The sequence below is a fragment of the Camellia sinensis genome, chromosome 8 (genome assembly GCF_055761805.1).
Source record: "Camellia sinensis isolate YWXY chromosome 8, ASM5576180v1, whole genome shotgun sequence".
Taxonomy (NCBI): Eukaryota; Viridiplantae; Streptophyta; class Magnoliopsida; order Ericales; family Theaceae; genus Camellia; species Camellia sinensis.
In genome coordinates, this window is record NC_138968.1 from 115,480,507 (window position 1) to 115,499,488 (window position 18,982).

The window sequence follows — 18,982 nt, forward strand, 5'->3', positions numbered from 1 at the left end:
TTTTCTCTTTTGCAAGGTAGTCTTGGAACCGTAGCTTCAGAAGACTCCAATATGCCCGAGGTTCATCGGACTTGTGCTGATAGACTTTGTCAGGTCAGAGATTCAGTTCAAGGGAAATCAGTGTTCCTTTGCCAGAGGCAGGGTAAAAGGGCCAGTCAGGCGCAAATCACCAGTTCAACTGTTACCAGATCAGTGGCCCTTATCCACCCCACCAATGAGCAGTCAGGCTGAGGTCTCAGTTTCTATTGCGGGGACAGATATGCCAGTTATTCAGGTAAACCAACACTCTATGCGTATGGAAGAGATGATGCGTCAGCTCCAGGAAAGTATGCAAGCCATGCAGCAGGATGCTGCCCGTCAAGCATAATTTGCCGCACGCCAAGCTGAGGTTATGGCCCAATAGGCAAAGTTAATCGCCAGGCTACAGCAACAAACCGGGGCATCTGCTTCACACCCAGCTTCTCCCCGCCCCCAAGAGTCGCAATACTCGGGGATACAGCAAATGTCCAGGAAGATACGGACATCCCAACGGGGCCGGCTCCGCCCCTAATCCTACCCCAGTTGTCCAAGGCACCCACACCCACCAACCTACCGGATTCTCCCTTTGAGTTCGAAGTGGACCCCACAGCACTAAAAGTGAGCAAGCTAGAAAAGCTGTTCAAGAAGTCTCAGGGCGTGAAGTCCATTCCGGATATTGAGGATGGGTACACCGATTCGGCCGTGACTCTGTCGGACCGATTCAAAAAGCCGCATATCGACCGCTTCAACGGCTCTGGAGACCCAATGGTGCACCTCCACCTGTTTTTCGATATCTTGAGGCCAATGGGTTTGACCACAGCCCAGAAGTTGTCTCTCTTCGGCCGAACCATGTCTGGGATGGCCGCAATCTGGTATGCGAAATTGGAGGACTTTGTGAAATGGAACTGGGAAGAGCTGGCTGAGGCCTTTATTGCTCAATACTCCTACAACACACAGATCGAGGTCACAACTCGTGATCTCGAAGTCACCCGCCAAGAACCAAAGGAGGGTTTCTCAGAGTTCGTGACGAGATGGAGAGCAAAGGCCTCAATGATGACTACAAGGCCTTCCGACAAAGATCAGATCAGGATGATTGTTCGGAATTTGCATGGCAAGTTGTTGCAAAAGATGGTGGCTCTACCTCTGTTTACCTTTCCAGCCCTTCATGAAATGGAGGTTCAAATCGAGAATGCCATCAGACAAGGAATCTTTGTGGAAGAAGATGAGCCTTTGCAGAAGAATGTTGTTCGCAGTTCCAATGCTACTACTGATGGTAGCACAATTGCAAAATGCTCAGAAGTAGACTCTATCAGCACTTCCCTCAATGGCCAGAAACCAATCACTTCAAATCGGCCCCAAGCTCGAAAGTTGAATCCTCTTTACATGAGTCTCTTCCAAGCTTTGAAAAAGCTGCAAGAAGAAGGGCACCTAGAACTCCTAGAACCCCAACCCCTTCCAAATCCTCTTCCACCAAGATATGACCTAGCTCAATACCGTGCTTATCATCAATAACACGGTCATGATACGAACCGTTGCATCCGCCTCCGTCATAAGATTCAGAATCTTATTGACGAAGAGACCCTAGCTCCACCCAAAGGACCTCAGGTTAGTACTGACTCGTCACCTCCCCACCTCAACCTCATTCATACACTACCATCCACCTTTGACCCCAGCATATACATCACCCCGGCCCATCTACCCAAACCTGAGGTGTTCATTCCAGAAAGCATGGACTTATGTATGATGGGTGCACCTGAAACCCAATTATCTCAAACCCGTAAACCCACTATTTCTGAGTTGATGAGAATGATTGAAGATCTTCAAAGAACTGTGACAAATCTGGCCTCCAGGACATTGGCTCCCTCATCAACCACATCACATGCTAGGAGTTTCACGACAAAAGTCTCCCCAATCTTGGGACATGTTGTATTGGAAGAAGGTCAATCCCTTGGCAAAGTGGAGGCAAGAGGTAAGAACAAGTTAGGGGCAGGCATTGATCCCCATGAACACCTTTAATGGGCTGTGGAGGCTTTGAAAGTGAAAGGGCTAAACAAACAGCAATTGCTCGCAGTTGTTGCAAAGATTGTGGAGGATACTTTCGTCACTCAGAATGAGAGCAGTTCGAAGCAAGGGGAAAACCAGGAGAAGGGCCATCGTACCAGAAACGATCCTGTTAGCTCTAATCCTCCACTCGGAAGAGGTCAGCAAACCAGGCCAGCACCTGCCAATCCCTTTGCTGGTGCGTCCAGCAAAAATCCACAAACCTTGAAGTACCAACCCCAAGGTCAGAGGGTCTTCCATGCCCTCTATATGCCTTTGTCCAAAGCTCTCCAAATCCTTGTTGGACAAGGCCATCTCAAACCCCTTGAGCCTCGGCCTCTCCCGAATCCTCTTCCGGCTACGCATGATGCTACCCAGTACTGTGCCTTCCATCAACAAACCAATCATGGCACTGACAATTGCTTTCGTCTACGCAATGAAGTGCAAGATTTGATTGACGACGGGGTCATTGCCGTGCCAAGCTCAGCAAAGTCTATCGGCACTGGATTGGTGAACTTGGGATATAATGTGACCATGTGATCGAGGGATGAACCACCTGCGGATGGCACTCAGTTCACTCCAACTGTGGGGATGGCACGCACTATTTTGAGCATTTGCGAATGCTGTTTGTTTTACTTTCTGACTTTGGTATTGGGTCAATCTTGTTGTGTTGTATAGAGTCAGTCTTTTCTTACTGAGTCAGTTGGGTCTGTCTTGTTGTACCGAGTCAGTCCTGTTTTGTTGGAGTCGGGTGATTTTGGGGGTGTTACCTCGAATATCACTCTCTTGTTTTGTGTTTGTCTTTTGCACCATTTCTTTTTCGTCTGTTTCTACCTGGAGCCAGTTACGCCAGAAGATCTGAATGAAGCAGCAGTGATTTCCACGCTTTTGTGTTTGTTTTTGCAAAATTTGATCAATTGAGAGAAAGAAAGGCATGCTAAGCCCTTAATGAATGAGATCATGTTTGATAGTGTGAGTACTGAGAAGGATCCTGGCTTGATCCAGATTGGTTCTGCACTGTCTTCAACGCGAACGATTTGTCGCTTTCTTAAAAAATTTCAAAAAATATTTTGCACGATCCTGCGAAGACTTGTATGGAATCGCTCTCGAGATTGTGCAGTTTAGGATCGCTCTCAACCTCGGGACTCGACCCCTTTCTTTCAAACCTCGAACTCGGACTCAAAATGTTCAACGATCAAACACAATGTGAAGCCTGTGTGGCCAGATTTAAAGCAGCCCATGAACTAGGGCTAAGGAGGTCAGAAATAATCAAAAGAAAGCTTGCAAAGCCAAATAAGAAGCACCCCTCGAACTAGGGGCATAAAATGTCAGATGTGCTCGAAGAGTCAAAAATGGGGTCATTGCTCAAGCTAATGAAGATCGGCAAGAATGCCAAATCCCAGAAAGGAAGAAAGAAGAAAGTATTGCTAAAGGATAACCGAGTTCCTATCCACAACACTACGGGCAAATTCAGCCCCCCATTGGATGGACTCCTGCATCGTCAACGAACAACAGCCATTCTTCTAGATTCAGATGACTTCAAGATCTGAAAACCATTTGACGTGGACAAAGCTACACTTTTACCCTTGAGAGGCTCGCTGGGCCGAAAACCCAGAAGGGCAACCCAGGCAAAAGTTAGAGCAAGAAAAAGAAGAAAAAGAACCAAAAAAAAAAAAAGAAAAATGCAAAGAATAAAAAAAAAATGAAGAAAAATGAAAAGAAAAGATGAAAAAGAAAAAAGAAGAAAAGAAATGAAAAGAAAAGAAGAACAAAGCTCGCAAGGTTGAAAACCCAGAAAGGGCGGCCTTGGCAAAAGTTAGAGCGCAAAAAGAGAGGTTAATACCCGAGTGTACCTTAACCCCGGAACTACGTAAGGCTTGATTCCCATCTTTGGGATACATAGGCAACTTCATTCTGAAGTCCAGCCGTAAAACACTTCAAATTTGACTGTGTCCATGCGATGGTTCTGGTCATCTTTGTCATCTCAGTATCCGAGAATTTGGTTGTAATTGTCACTGTGAGGACTAGTTGCCACGTGCTGCGGCGCTATTCAGACTAGGGGCAACTTTCCGTTGCCGTGCAGTGCTGCGGTGCTATTCAGACTAGGGGCAACTTTCAATTGCCATGCAGTGTCGTTTAGACAAGGGGCAATTTTTCATTGTTTTGGATCTGAGGTTGTGCATCTCAAGAGTAAATCCTGCGTTGGTCGAGCAGTGGCCATTTGCAAAAATAGTTTCTGAGAATTTTTAATGAGGTTGACTAATTCTCTCGAAAATTATTCCATTTTTCTAAAACTGGACCATTTCTTGGAACTAAAAAGGAAATTTTCAGTGCTCATAACCTGACTTGCATGATTTCAAATCAGAAAATCGAACAAGCGTGTTAATCTAACTCTCATTTTGGTTAAAATTGTTTTAACAAAAGCAAAAGAAAAAAACAAAAAATGATCAAAATGATAAACTAGGGGCACAGTTGAGTCAGGTTTTCTGTCTTTTCCCTTTTATCAGCGCACTCGCCAGAAAGGGCATCATACCTATCGGAAAAAGGCACCACTGAAGCTAACCGCAAAAGGACAGAAAGCTCTCACATCCTCCAAGCAACGAGGTATCAAGCCAAGTGCGAAGCACGAACTGGAACGGGGCAAGATATTCCACTCCCTCATCTGGACAGATCTGATCACATCCAAACTCTCCAGCAGAGCATCGTCAGCCGATGTCAGCTGCAGATTTGCTACACACCCAGTTCTAGCGTAGCCCCTCTGTGGGAGAAACTCACTGTTGTGAACAAGAAGAAGAATCTAGCGGAATGCTAGGAGCAAGAACCCGCAACTTTCTGTTTATCCATCAACCACTCAGGAGAGAGATAAAAAATGAGAGATTAAAGAATAAAGAGATGTACGTTGAGAGAAAATGTGAGGAAAAGGGCTTTTTCAGAAAAAAAAAGAAAAAAAAAAGAAAAAGAAAAAGAAAAAATAGAGCCTACGGGCCAAGTGATGTGAGAATCACAAATGAGAAAGGGTGGGAAATAATACCCAGAGAAACAGGCTCCCTGTGCACGTCTGAGTGTCGTGTCTTTTTGTTTTATCTCGATTTTTGTTTTGAGTCGTTTCGAGTGTTACTCGATGTGTTTAGGTTGTTTACCTTTTGTTTTCCGTTGTTGAGTCGTAGTGCATTGTGTTCGGTCGTAGGCTCAATACCTCGGTCAAGAACTCATCTCTCAATTTCAAAAATAAAATCGTTTTGCGCTCTGAGTGCCGTGCCATTCTCCACATTTGTGCAAAACAAGATTCGTTCTTTCGTAAAACCGCAGGGTTCAACCCAGGTCATGCAGGAACAGTAAAACTAGGACCTATCTGAAGCTATATAGGTTCCAGACTGCAAAGCAAAAGAAAAGAGGGAAAATGTCGGGTACCTGAGTTTGTTTTAACTTCAGTAAGTTCCGAGATTGCATTTCGTATGTACCTCTTCAGGTCTTGCCAATGCTCTGAAGTATGAGTGTGCCTCCACCTCAAGCTCGAGATCAAGTCTGCTTCAAGCCAAAATGGGGATCAAAAGTGCCCTCCCTGAGTACCATTCCCTGCCAGAGGTATCTTGGCTGTGTTCGCAATCAGTACCTGGGAGACCAACTGCGACGGTGGAAACTAGAGTTCGAATGGTTGTTGCCTAGAACGCAAAGGTTCGGGACTTCCGAGACTAAAGTCTGGTTTAAATACCCCAAGGTGTGTCTTCGGCTTGAAATCTGTATGGAAGCCCCATAGGTTGAGATAGCGTGTATGCACCTCAATTCTGGATACTGAACCAACCTAGTCTGTCACCCCGTTGGAGAATAGGGAAAGTTATGAATATGATCAGGAAGAAAGGCAGCATCCAAAGTGTTCTACGTGAAGAACCCTTGTCAGTATTTCAGAGCCTTTGTACTGTAAGTTGAAGGTAAGTGTTTGAAGAGCACGATGGGAGATCCCCGTCAGAGTAGAGCGGTTCATCGCCACTCACCCCATGAGGTGCTTTCTAAAGTGCCGCTAGGTTTGTTTATTGCATTCCTTAAACATCATGCATTGTATTGCATTATACCTATCAAGTTTCTTTCTCATTCATGCACAATATTGTATGTACGGTTCATTTGAAGCCGGCGCAACTAGGCGATAATGGATGTGCGGTTCATTCAGAGAAGTTCTGTTTAAGATTGATTTTGTATAGTGTGCCTGTTTGGCAGAACTTAAAAGCAGCTTATTTCAACTTTCAGCTTAATTTAAGTTATTTTGATGTGTTTGGCTTAGCTTATAGCTTATAGCTTTTTGGAAGTCAGAAATCAGCTTATTCTTTGAGTGGGGCAGGAGATGCTTAATTTATAAGTCAGAAATCAGCTTATGTTCATAGTTATAAGCTATAAGCTGTTTAGGCATAAGCTATAAGCACTTTCCCATAGCTCTACCAAACAGGGCCAGCGTATCTATCACTCTCTTCACTTAGTGTATCTATTACACTTTGCTCATATAGTGTATCTATTACACTCTGTTCACTTTTGTGTATCTATCGCACATGTTCACTTAGTGTATCTATCACACTTCGTTCGCGTTTGTGTATCTATCACACATGTTCACTTAGTGTATCTATCACACTTTGTTCTCTTTGTGTATCTATCACACTTTGCTTCACTTTGTGTATCTATCACACATATTCACTTAACTCTTTTCGCTTTGTGTATCTACCACACTTGTTCACTTAGTGCATCTATCACACTTCGTGTTCACCTTTAGTGTATCCATCACACTTTGTTCACTAAGTGCATCTATCACACTTAATGTTCACCTTTAGTGTATCTATCATACTTCGTTCACTAAGTGCATCTATCACACTTTGTGTTCACCTTTTGTGTATCCATCACACTTTGTTCACGAAGTGCATCTATCACACTTTGTGTTCACCCTATGTGTATCTATCACACACTCACATTGTGTATCCATCACACGTTTACTTTGTGTATCTATCACACGCTCGCTTTGTGTATCCATCACATGTTCACTTTAGTGTATCTATCACACGTTTACTTAGTGTATCTATCACACTTCGTTTGCTTCGTGTATCCATCACACGTTCACTTTAGTGTATCTATCACTACACTCGCTTTGTGTATCTATCGCACATACTTACTCACTCTGTGTATCTATCACACTTCATTCACTTTTGTGTATCTATCGCACATGCTCGCTAAGATTGCATAATCTTCTTATATCCTTTCTACATGTAATGTAGTTTGGTTTTTCTCTACTTGCTTAAAACTATCACATTCATTGTGTATGATTGCTTCGTTACAGCTGTCTTTGCATAATCATAAGTTATGTTTGGCTTCTTGCATTGTCACTTGCATTTTGCCCCTGCCTACGGGCACATTTCTTTGTTATCTTGCCTGTTTGTCTAAGTCTTCGGCCTTGTCAAAAATGAGTTGTCTCTGGGCTTTGACATTCACTCCCGTCACTTATGACTTTCGAGTTCTGTCAAAGAGGGGCAACTGTAGACACCCCATTTTTGACCGGCCTTAAGACTCAGATGTCATCGATTGAGCGCTCGGTGATGGTGCATGTTCTGCTTGTTCTGAGGTTTCGGAGTTCCTGGCTGAGAGCCTTACCTCTGAGCCTCGGAACTTTTTGTGCTTTGACTCGATCTACAGACCAGGTCTTGTTTTCTCTTCCCGGAGGGAGGGAGAGGTCTCATAGACCATCTCTCAGCAGTCATAGACTACTTTTTGTGGTCGTAGGCCACTGTTCCCGTTTGGAGACTAGTTTTCGATTTTCGGAGCCGTCGGTCGTGCGCTTCGATTCGGGACAGCTTAACATTCTCCGTTTGGGGCGGTTTTTGGAACACACCTTGTTTCCTCTGTCTAGAGGGACACTGTGGCCTGGGTGACCACTTTTGTGGTTGCACGCCACTTTTGATGCTTAACAGCCAGTTTTCGAGGCACCCGGCTGCGAACTTTGCCTCCCGAACTCTCGTTTTGCATCCGTGTTGGTTCATTTTTGGCATGGACCGTATTTTCCTTGTTTGGGAGGTAGTACAAGGGTGGGAGACCACCTTTTCTCCTCGGAGACCACTTTTCCCCCGCCAGCCGATTTTCTTGTCGAGAAACTGGTCTCCTTGATCTTTGGGCCACAATTACTGGTCTCCCACCACACCACTAGCTTTCTTTCAATGTGGCGACCACCCAATGCCCTTGGAGACCACTTTTTTTTTTGGGAGACCACCTAGGGTGGTCGGCCGACCACCTAAAGTGGCTGGCCGACCACTTTTTTTGGTCAACCCTTTTCCTCCGGTTTTGTCTGTTTGAGTGTGTGCCAGCTGGAAGGCACAGACTGTATCCTCCATACACGTGTATGGAGGATCTTGAGCCTTGGTTTTTAGCTTCTTGAAGAAGTTTTGGTCTTGTTTATCTATAAGAGAGGCTCTCCTCTTCCTTGGTACAGGTTGAGAACTTCTTGGAAGGCAAAATATATATCTCCCTCTATATCTCTCTATTTTGTCTCCAAGAGTGCATGGTTCTTGACCCTTTCACACTACACCTCATAGCCATACACTTCCACCATTGCTTTGAGGTCCTTGGAGGTCATTTTCAGAGGTCCAAGGTCTGGTTTTTTGGTCCCAAAGTTGGCTAGTTTTGCTGAGCTTCAAGGGTAATCACTTTTCTCTCTTTTAAGCACTATTTTGATCCTTCTCATAGCCTCATTTTCACGCTTATTTGAGCTTTGTTGTCAACTGAAAAAATGTTCATATTTAAGTGATTTTCAAGTTTTTTTAAGGCTATTTTGGTGTTGGGAGTAATCTACCCTCTTGCATGCTCTATTTAGCCTTGTTTTGAGCCATGCCATGAGGCCTTTCTTTTGATCTTTGCTTGGCCTTTTAGCCACTGAAATCCAGCGCATTTTCAGTGGTTGGTATGTAGTTTTGAGGGCCAAAATCAGAGAGGGGAGACCCTCTCTCTTTTGGCCTCGTTTGTTGGCATTTTTGGCCTTTCAAAGGAGCCCATATTTTCACACTTCCTAGCCTTGGTTTAGGCCCTTTTTAGTGACTTTTAGGACCTGCCTAGACTCTTTCTATGGTTGGTTTGGTCACCTTTTGTTTGCCTCTTGCATGTGTAGAACAATCCCTTGCATAGCCTATCAAAGTAGCACCTCATTCTTGCATGTGTTGGTCATGTTTCAGTGGGTTTTTGACCATCATTTGGCATGCCATGATTCTATTTTTGGCTGGTTTGGTAGCCTCTCATGTGCTTCATATGATTGTACTGTAAATCATGGTTTACTAGCTTGAAATGCATGTTGTTTTGGCCCTCCATTCTAGCATATTTTGGCCTTGGTCCAAACTAATTTTGTTCATATTTTGGGCTTCCTTAGCTCTTTTTTGAGGTCCCTTGGTCGAACGACCCTTGCCATGCATGCTTGTAGTGTAATAGCCTTGCTTAGCTTTGAGTTTTGAGGTCCATTGCATGCTTAACTTGAGGTGTTTGCATGTTTTAGCATCATTGAGCATGATATTTCAGAGCATATATGGTTGCCATATTCTCATATTTATCACTCCTTCAATGTGTTTGAGAGGTGTGCTTGTATGCCCTATTTGTGAGCCATTGCATGAGCTTCATTTTTGTGCCTTTCAAGCCATCATCCGAACTCATTTTTGCTACTATTTTGGCCTGCATAGGGTCTGTTTGGGGTTGGTTTGGTCATTTGGACATTGCATTGCATACCTCTAGTATGATGCACTTCACTAGTTTCGGTGCTTGAGTCTTTCAAAATGCATTGCATGAGTTGTTTGCATGATTCGGAGCCATTTTGTGTGCCATTTCAGAGCTGGAACATATGCCATTGCATTCCATGTTTAACCTTTTCAATGCTCTTGGAGAGTTGTATCTTGTGCCTTAGGCTTGGAGCCCTTGTATTGGGCATGTTTGTATGAGTTTTGGAGCCTTGTTTTTATCATCATTGGCCACTGATTTGGGTGCGGCTGAGGTCCATCCATCTTGGTTTAAGTCCATCCTGCATTGTGTATGCCCTATAATCCATGTTATCACATGTTCGATCATTGCATTGCGTATGCCTCGTTCATAACATTGCGTATGCCTCGTTCATAACATTGCATTATGTATGTATGCCATATAATCCATGTGCATTGAGTATGCCCTTGATTAGTCAATTGCATTGTGTATGCTAGTTGCATGCTTGCATGTCATCCTTTGCATGTTTGCATCACTTACTCGCATTACATTTAGGATTGCATACTAGAGTTGCATTTGTACATGCCATGCCATTCTACTCGTTGCATTGTGTTTGGAATAGGAGTTAGTCCAAACACGGGAAATGAGAAACGTTTCATACTCCAAGTGATGAAACGTGCCTCGATTCCCGGTCGTCGACACTCTTGACCATCCATGATGGAGTTGTTGGTTTTAGTTGCTTATATGTGCATTCATGTCCCATTGAGTCGTGCAATTCGACTCCTTGGCCATCATGCATCGGGATGCGTGATTGGTGGCTTGAGGATCGAGGACTACACTCCCTAGAGCTTATGCAATGACGGGGAGAGTGGTCGTGCACACATATGTTGAAAATACCTTGTGATGCCTCTCTCTTTCTCCTTGTTGTAGAAAACCAGAAACCAGAGGCAGAAACTGGTCGGCCGACCAGCTTTTCTGGCAGGCCGACCACCCCATTTGGTTTCTCCCACAAAAGGTGGTCGGTAGGTGGTCTCCAAGGCCATGAGCTGGTCGGCAGCCTTTCCATGGGGTCCCAGGGTATAGTTTGAGCCTTCTGGAGCTTTGCGCAAGTTTCTGAGATCGATTGCAAACAAAGGTGAGTCGAGGCATCGTGATGGATTTCCTGACAAGGCGACTCGAGCATGCATGCATCCTTTATCATTCAAAGCAGAGCTGAGGCAGCCCATTTTACATAGTTTGCATGCTAGTTTAGTTAATTTGTTAATTAGTTAGTGTTGCGTAATAATTAGTTAATTCGATTCTGTATTATTTATTCGGACCCACCGAGAGAGGGCAATGTTGTAATAAGTGTGCGTGTGTGTGATGTATGTCTTCCAACCCCACGTCTTTCTTCCTTTTATTTACCAGCTTATGATGGTTAGTTTTTGGGCACGTTTCAATTAGCATCCTTATGCTCGTATGTTTGCATCTATTCATCTATTTTGCATACACCAGGCTCGGTGCATCATACTAACTGCATCATATTTCAATTCCAAGTTGAATACATGTTATCTGTAGCATCTCACATGCCATCTTAGAATAGCCGAGCCTATCTTAGTTGCATTCTTGCATGTGTTGCATTAGGCATCTCAGCATAGTTAGGATTCATGCACATTTTCTATTTAGCTTCTTTATTTGGCTCGGAGTACTCGGTAAGTGTTTATGCTCTAGCATCCTTGCATGCGTGTTAGTGACTACCATGATAGCATGCTCACCATGAGGCTATGTGCTTATGTGATACAACTGCTTGAATGCCTGTGGGTGAAGGTTGGGTTGCTTGAATTGGAATAATTCGTCGAAACCCGTGTTTTATCCTACTTACGAGTAGCAAGCTTCAATCCATTTTCAAAACAAACGGATATGCGATGCTTTGTTCCAACTTAGACAATCTAGTCTATACTTGTATGCTGTGCGCATCACGTAGCAATTCTAGGCTAATAAACCGAAATAAGAGCACATATGTTTTCAAAAACAAGATATCATGTTTAGTAGTGGCCGATCTTTGATCGGGCGAGCGAGGGTGCTCATTGCATGACCTTTCCCAATCGTACCCAAGTTCCCGAGCTGAGGCAACTTTGGTGATGACGGACACGTGGCCTTAGGCACGAGTCAGGGTTTCCTAAATTCTCCCAAAATAAAATATTTAGGTGACGACTCTGTATCTAGCAAAGCAGTCCATGTTTGGCACTTCTTTCTAAAAATCAGTTTTTCAAAACAATTTGCCGGATTTGGACTCTTTGGTGATTTATCAATCTCGTATTGCACTTTGCGAGATCAGATTAAGAACCGTGACATTGAGTCCGAACTGTAGTGAGCCCAATGAACAAAACAGGACTTTCCCAGGACGTTCAGGGACGTCTACAACCCCCTTTGATGGCCAACGGGGATACATTTCCTTTGGAAACCCTAGAAATGCTAAAGCAAGGTCTTCAAGGACCTTCGCAAAATCAAGATAAAGCGAGACAACTGACTGTAGAGTCGAGTAGTATAGCTGTTTGTAAGAGAAGTCTGCCTTCGACCTTTGCTGGCGAGCTCTACATGTTGCCGAAATTTGTGGAATCTAAGACAAACCAACCCTTTTTCTTTTCTTTTTTTGAATTTTTGTATTTTGAATTTTTTGTATTTGTTTTTGAATTTCTAAATTTTTTGTATTTTTTTTTTAATTTTTGTACTTTTTATTAGGTACTTTTGTATTATTTTTTTTGTACTAATATTATTTTATCTTATATATATATATATGTGTGTGTGTGTGTGTGTGTATTTTCTTTATGTGCCATTTGTTTTGGGTTGAAGAAATTGAGCTTGAATCCTTGTTCAAAATGTATAATTCTAAAATAAAACAAACATTTATTTAAGAATTTATACATTTCATCAAATTAAATGAATTATGGAATGCATGAAAATTACTTGTTGAAATTTAATTTTGCATACGAGCAAATTATATCATGCATATGAGATGATAAATCATGTTGGTAATGCCAAACATACAAGAAGGTATTTGTTTGTATTGGATCACATACGAAACCTTCCATTTGAGATTTCTGAATGAAATCACATAGCAATAGGTCACATAAACCTGTTGTGTAGGATTATGTAATCTCTAACTTTAAGTGAAAATGCAATACGATGCATTTATCAGATAGATATCTTTACGAGATATGATGGACTGCTTTGTGTGTGTGTGTTTGTGTGTGTGTGGATACGACCAAAACACATGTTTGTGTAAAAAATGCAATATGATGCATCTGTCATGCGATGTGTGAATAGGCTTGAACTAATAAATACCTCTACAAGGTATGATGGACTCATTGATGGATACGACCATTTTTTTTTTTTTTTGGGAAGGTCACATGTTTATGCAATATGATGCATTTCCAATTGTGCCAAATTATATAACATACCAATACGATGGAATATTATTCTATAGAATTTATTACCATAATCTTCTTCTATTCTCATTTAGCAAAAATTACACCTCATGACTTTTTTTGGGTGAATATACCTCATGACTGACGGAGCAATTTTGAGAAGATTGTCATTTCTTGGCTCAAGAGAAAAGTCTTCCACTACTTGTCTGCATAATTGCTTCTCACCAACTTTATTATGCATAGCAACGTTTGACTGAATCTAAATTTATCGGGCTAGGAAATTCTTTCCTATCTATCTTGGTTAATATGAGTGTGCCGCCAGAGAGAATCTTTTTTTTTTTTATCATAAAAGGACCCTGGTAATTAAGAGCAAACTTGTCATGAGCTTCTTCTTGGATTGGTAGAATCCTTTTAAGAATTGAATCTCCTTTTTGAAATTCTCGAGATTTGACTTTCTTGCCAAAGTATTTGGAAACCCGATGTTGATAGCTTCGAGAATGATAGATTGCGTCATTCTTTTTTCATCAAGGAAACTGAGTTGTTCATAATGATCTCTAACCCAATCAGCCTCCTCTAATTGGGTCTCCATCAGGATTCTGAGCTAAGGAATTTCAATTTCTACTAGCAAGATAGCCTCACATCCATACACCAAGGGATAAGGTGTTGCCCTAGTAAATGTGCGAATAGTAGCCCGATAAGGCATGATCGTGAAGGGAAGCTTTTTATGCCAATCTTTGTGTGTATCCATCATTTTTCTAATGATTCTTTTCACATTCTTGTTTGTGTCCTCGACTACTCCATTCATTTGAGGTCGATATGTCACTGAGTTATTCTAGGTGATCTTGAATTGATTACACAATTTTTCCATCATATTACTGTTGAGATTCTTGGCATTGTCAGTGATGATTGATTCAAGAAGGCCATATTGACATATAATGTTGTGCTTGATGAATCGTGTTATCACTTTATTTGTGACATGTGAATAGGATGCCGCTTCAACTTTGAACATAATTCAGGCAGTTCACATCCATCGTCATCCAATAATAACCTGTGCGGAGGATTTTTTTTGGCAAGCATGTGACCACTCATATGTGGACTACAAGTGCCGTCATGTACTTCCTTCATAATGTCGGTGGTGTTTTCAACACCCACACAACGTAATGGTCCATACAAAGATTTTCTGAATAATACTTCTCCACAGAGAAAAAAACTGTAAACAAAGCCTTCTTCTTTTGTTATCGATTTTGGATGTTCCTTAACGGTATTTGTAGACACTCCATTTTTGACCGTCCTCAAGACTTGGACGTCACCGCTTGGAACACTCGGTGATTATCCATGTTTCTGTTCGTTTGGAGTTCCCGGAAGTCTCAGCTCGCGCGCCCTACCTCAGGATCTCCGAACTCGCACCGAACGCTTGTGTTTTGCCTTGGAAGGGCAGGGAATGCCTTGTGAGGCATCCCCACACACCACCGGCAGTGGCTAGAGGCCACCGGCTGGTCTTTTTCTGCCATCGGCACTATTTCTTGCCGGTCGGCACATTTTATTGCCGGTCGCCATAGTTTGTTGCCGGTCGGCACCTTTTTTTGTTGAAACAACTTTTTTGGGCAGCCGACCACTGTTCATCCACTTTATGGAGATATTTTGGGCCAGCTGTGATAGCTAGCACCAACTCTACCTCCCTCCATACACGTGTATGGAGGGATCTCCCTCTAAGCAAGCTTGTTGTATAAGCTTTGTAAGAGAGAGTCTTATAAGAGGGAGGGTCTTCCTCTTTGATCTAGGTTAGAATTTTGGGACCAAAAACCAGAGCTTTGAGATATAGATACACTCTATCTCTATATCTCCCTCTCTCCCCTCCTTTGTGTGTGTTTCCTTGGCCTAAAGGTGGTTTTTACCTTACTTTTGCACCATTACACACACTATTACACCTTACTCCGAGATTGAGGAACTTGGGGGGTTGATTCTTGAGTTTTTGGACTGGTTTTGATCAAAAGAAGAGGGCTAGACCATTTGTTCTTCAAGGGTTCTTCAAGGGTGAGCATCTTGCTTTATATTCCCCAAACTTGCAATAGTTTTTTACCTATCTTGCTTGTTGTTTTAGCTCTTGTGTATAACATAAAAAGGGCTTTTATTTTCATGCTTTAGAACTTTCATTAAGGTCGTTTTGTGGTTTGAGTGCAAACTCACCCTTCTAGGCCTTGTTTGGTCCATTTTGGTGCCTCTTTGGTAAGGCTTTGTTCACTTCAGTATTTTGGTCCTTTCACCACTAAAAACCAGTTGATTTTCAGTGTTAAAAAAGGTGGTTTGAAGTCTTTCATAGGGGAGGGACACCCCTCTCCCTTCATTGTTTTTTTTCCTTGCTTTTTGGCTTAAAAGGGTAGCATGTGTGCTTGATCATTCTTGGCCTCATTTCAGAAGTTTTTTAGGTGTTTTAGGTCATATGTAACCTCCGTTTTTGGCTGGATTTGTGCCTCCATGTATGCTTGTAGTACTTGCTTTGTATTGCTCCATTTTGCTTAGAAGTGCATCTCATGATTAGGCCATGATTCTTGTGTGTGTTGGCTTAGTTCCATGAAGCTTTTAGTATTGTTTTTCCATGCTTAAAGTCTATTGGTCATCCATTTGGTCATACTTGACATGTTTGTTATGGGTGCTATGTATTTTGGCTTGAAAGCTTTGAGCATGTTGACCTCTAGCATGCATGGTTGTGATCACCCTCATGATTTAACATCATTTAGGACCACATTTTAGTCCAAGAATCATGTTTGTATGTGTGCATGCATGACCTCTTTTATGCCTTGAGGGTGTACCCTCTTATGCCTACATATGAGCCTTGGTGCATATGCCTCTTGGGAGTCACCTTAGCTGCCATTTTAGGAGGGTTTGGAGTCCTATCTTGGTCCGTAAAATTCTGTTTTTACTTGTTTTAATCATGCCATGAGAGGTCATGTTGGTGGGGGTAAGTTGTCTCCTTTTTGTGCCTTAACCTTGGGACCATGAGTTTGCTTGTTAACATGAGTATTGGTCCACCTTTTAGACATCTTTTGGCCACTGTTTTGGGGTGGATCAAGGTCTGTCCCTTTATGGCTTAAGGCCCCATTGCATGCTTGTTCCATGTTTGTCGCATGGTTGCTTCATTAAGCCTCGTAGCATGTTAATCCCATTCCCAAATTGGTCCATGTTTGCATCATATTTGCACCTTGTATGCTTGGCATTACACATTTGTCATGTTGGTTGCATAATGCTTGTTGTGCTTTACATCTTGGTATCATGTTGCATTTTGAGCCATGTTTCCATAACATGCATTGCATTTACTTGGTTTGGGGTGTCAAACCAAGTGTGGGAATTAAGGAACATTCATACTTCAAGTGATGTAATGTTCCTCGATTCCCGGTCACTGGGGCCTTTGACTCCAACTTGATAAGGCTTCGGTTTTCATTTTGTTTATTGCATGCATCTTTATATCAAATGGCAAATTTGATTCTTTGAGCCACCATGCACCATTGATGGTTCGAAGATCGAAGGACATGCTTCCTTGAGTTCAAAACATGATAGGAAGTATGACCATGCTTACATGTACCTGAAAACCCCATGCCATGCACTGTCTATTCTCTATTTGCTGTCAAAACTGTCTCTGCAAGAAGTTTCTGCCGACCGGCAGAATTTAGTGCCGGCCGGCAACATTTTAAGTGCCGATTATCAATTCAACAGCCGATGGAAATTCTGGAGTGCCGGTAGGAATTCTGTCTGGCCGGTGGTGCTCTACAGTGCGTAAGGAACCTGCTCCAGGACTTGGGCAATTTTCAGAGAGATAAAGGCAGTACAAACAGAAGTGGCAGGGGTACGGTACGGGTTTTTCGGGCGAGCCGAGTTCCAAGCATGCATCATCTGCGCATCCCGAGGCAGAGGCTGTGGCCACCCTCTTCTTTCTTTTGCATCCTTCCTTTTAATTAATTAAGAATTCTGTAATAATTGTATTTGTTTATTATTTGGGACTGTAATATTTATTTGGACCCTCCGAGTGAAGGCAATGATGTAATAAGTGTGGGTGAGTGTGTGTATGTCTTCCAATCCCCATTTCTTTCTTCCCTTTTATTTACCTGCTTATGATGGTAGATTAGGGCATTTTTTGAAATTAGCATACCTTATGCTATGCATGCGTGCATTCATGCATTTGTATTGCATGCATTAGGCTCGGTACATCATGCTAACTGCATTCGTATTTTCAAATTCCAAATTGAATACATGAATCAATTGGTTGCATCTCATATGCCATATTTAGGTTAACCGAGCCTATTCTAATTACATTTTTGCATGCGATGCATTAGTCATTTTAACGTGGACTAGGACATGCATATTTGCTAACTAGTTTACTGTTTTGGCACGGAGTACAATGTAAGTAGTTATGCTTTAGCATCCCGCATGCGTGTGAATCTTGCCATGATAGCATGACTGCCATGCGGCTAAGTGCTTATGTGTTAAATTGTTTGAATGCCTGTGGGTGAAGGTTGGATTGTTTGAGTTGGAAGAACTCATTGAAATCCGTGTTTTAGCCTACTTGTGAGTAACAAATTTCAAAGCATTTTCAAAGACAAACGGATATGCAATGTTTCTTTCCAAATTAGGCAATCTAGTCTATACATGTTTGCTGCGCGCATAACATAGTAATTATAGGCTAATAAATGGAATAAGAACACATAACGTTTTCAAAATCAGATATCATGGTTTGTAGAGGCCGGTCTTCGGACCGGGCGAAAGGGGGTGCTCATAGCTGACCTTCCCCGATCGTACCCAAGCTCCCGAGCCGAGACAACTCCGGTGATGACGGACATGTGGCCTTCGGCACCGAGCCAGGGTTTCCTAAATTTCCCCATTTTAAAAATATTTAGGTGGCGACTCTGTATCTGGCAAAGCAGTCCATGTTTGGCACTACTTTTTCAAAAATCTGTTTCTCAAAACGATTTGCCAGATTTGGACTCTTTGGTTCAAGATTAAGAACCGTGACAAATCGAGAGTCCGAACTGTAGCGAGGTCCCCCATGGACTTGTTACAGTATTCTCCTGCTTACGTACAGCTTTTGATGTCGTAATACCATGGCTTACCATCAGTTTCCTCCGTAATAGCTAAACAATATGCCAGGACATATTCTGATTCGATTTTAAGCAAGGGGATCTTTTCTCCATCATAAACTTTATCACAGCAACTAGAGTGGTCAATGCATCTGCAAAGGAGTTCTCTATCAATGGAACATGAATGAAATCAATGGTATGGAAGAATTGGCTCAATTCTTTGACTTTTCAATGATATGGTGCTAACTTATAATCTCTCGTTCGGTAGATATCATTTGATTGTTGAATGATCAAATTAGAATATCCGCAAACTATCTGGTCATTGATTTTGAATTGGAGCACCATATGTAAGTCGAGGATGCAAGCTTCATACTCTGCGATGTTATTGGTGTATCCTCCAAACCTCAACTTGGCTACAGCCAAATAATGCATGCCTCCGTTTGAAATGAGGATTGCCCTAATACCAGCTCCTTTCTTATTTGCAACACCATTGAAAAACATCTTGCAAGGAAATTCTAATTGATCGAAAGTAACTGGCTCTGAAAACAAGACTTCTTCATTTGGAAAAAGCAATTCCATATGTTGATAATCTTCTACAATATTTTTGACTAGATAGTTTGCAACGACACTTCCTTTGATTGCTTTGCTATTGGTGAATATTATGTCAACTTCGGCTAGAATCATATGCCATCGAGAGATTCTGCTAGAGAGAGTGGGTTTTTCGAAGATGTACTTGAGTGGGTCCAT

General features: G+C 42.4%; 1 protein-coding gene across 1 annotated transcript in view; it reads right to left on the reverse strand.

Annotated features, from left to right (window-relative positions):
* Positions 1 to 18,982, reverse strand: part of LOC145797987 (uncharacterized) — a 51,684-nt gene extending 32,702 nt beyond the window's left edge. The window contains exons 1-2 of the mRNA XM_082885434.1: positions 18,483 to 18,982; positions 18,239 to 18,387 (exon numbers count right to left, since the gene is read on the reverse strand). Of these exons, the coding sequence (XP_082741560.1) occupies positions 18,239 to 18,387; positions 18,483 to 18,982 (649 nt within the window). The remainder of the gene's footprint in view (positions 1 to 18,238; positions 18,388 to 18,482) is intronic.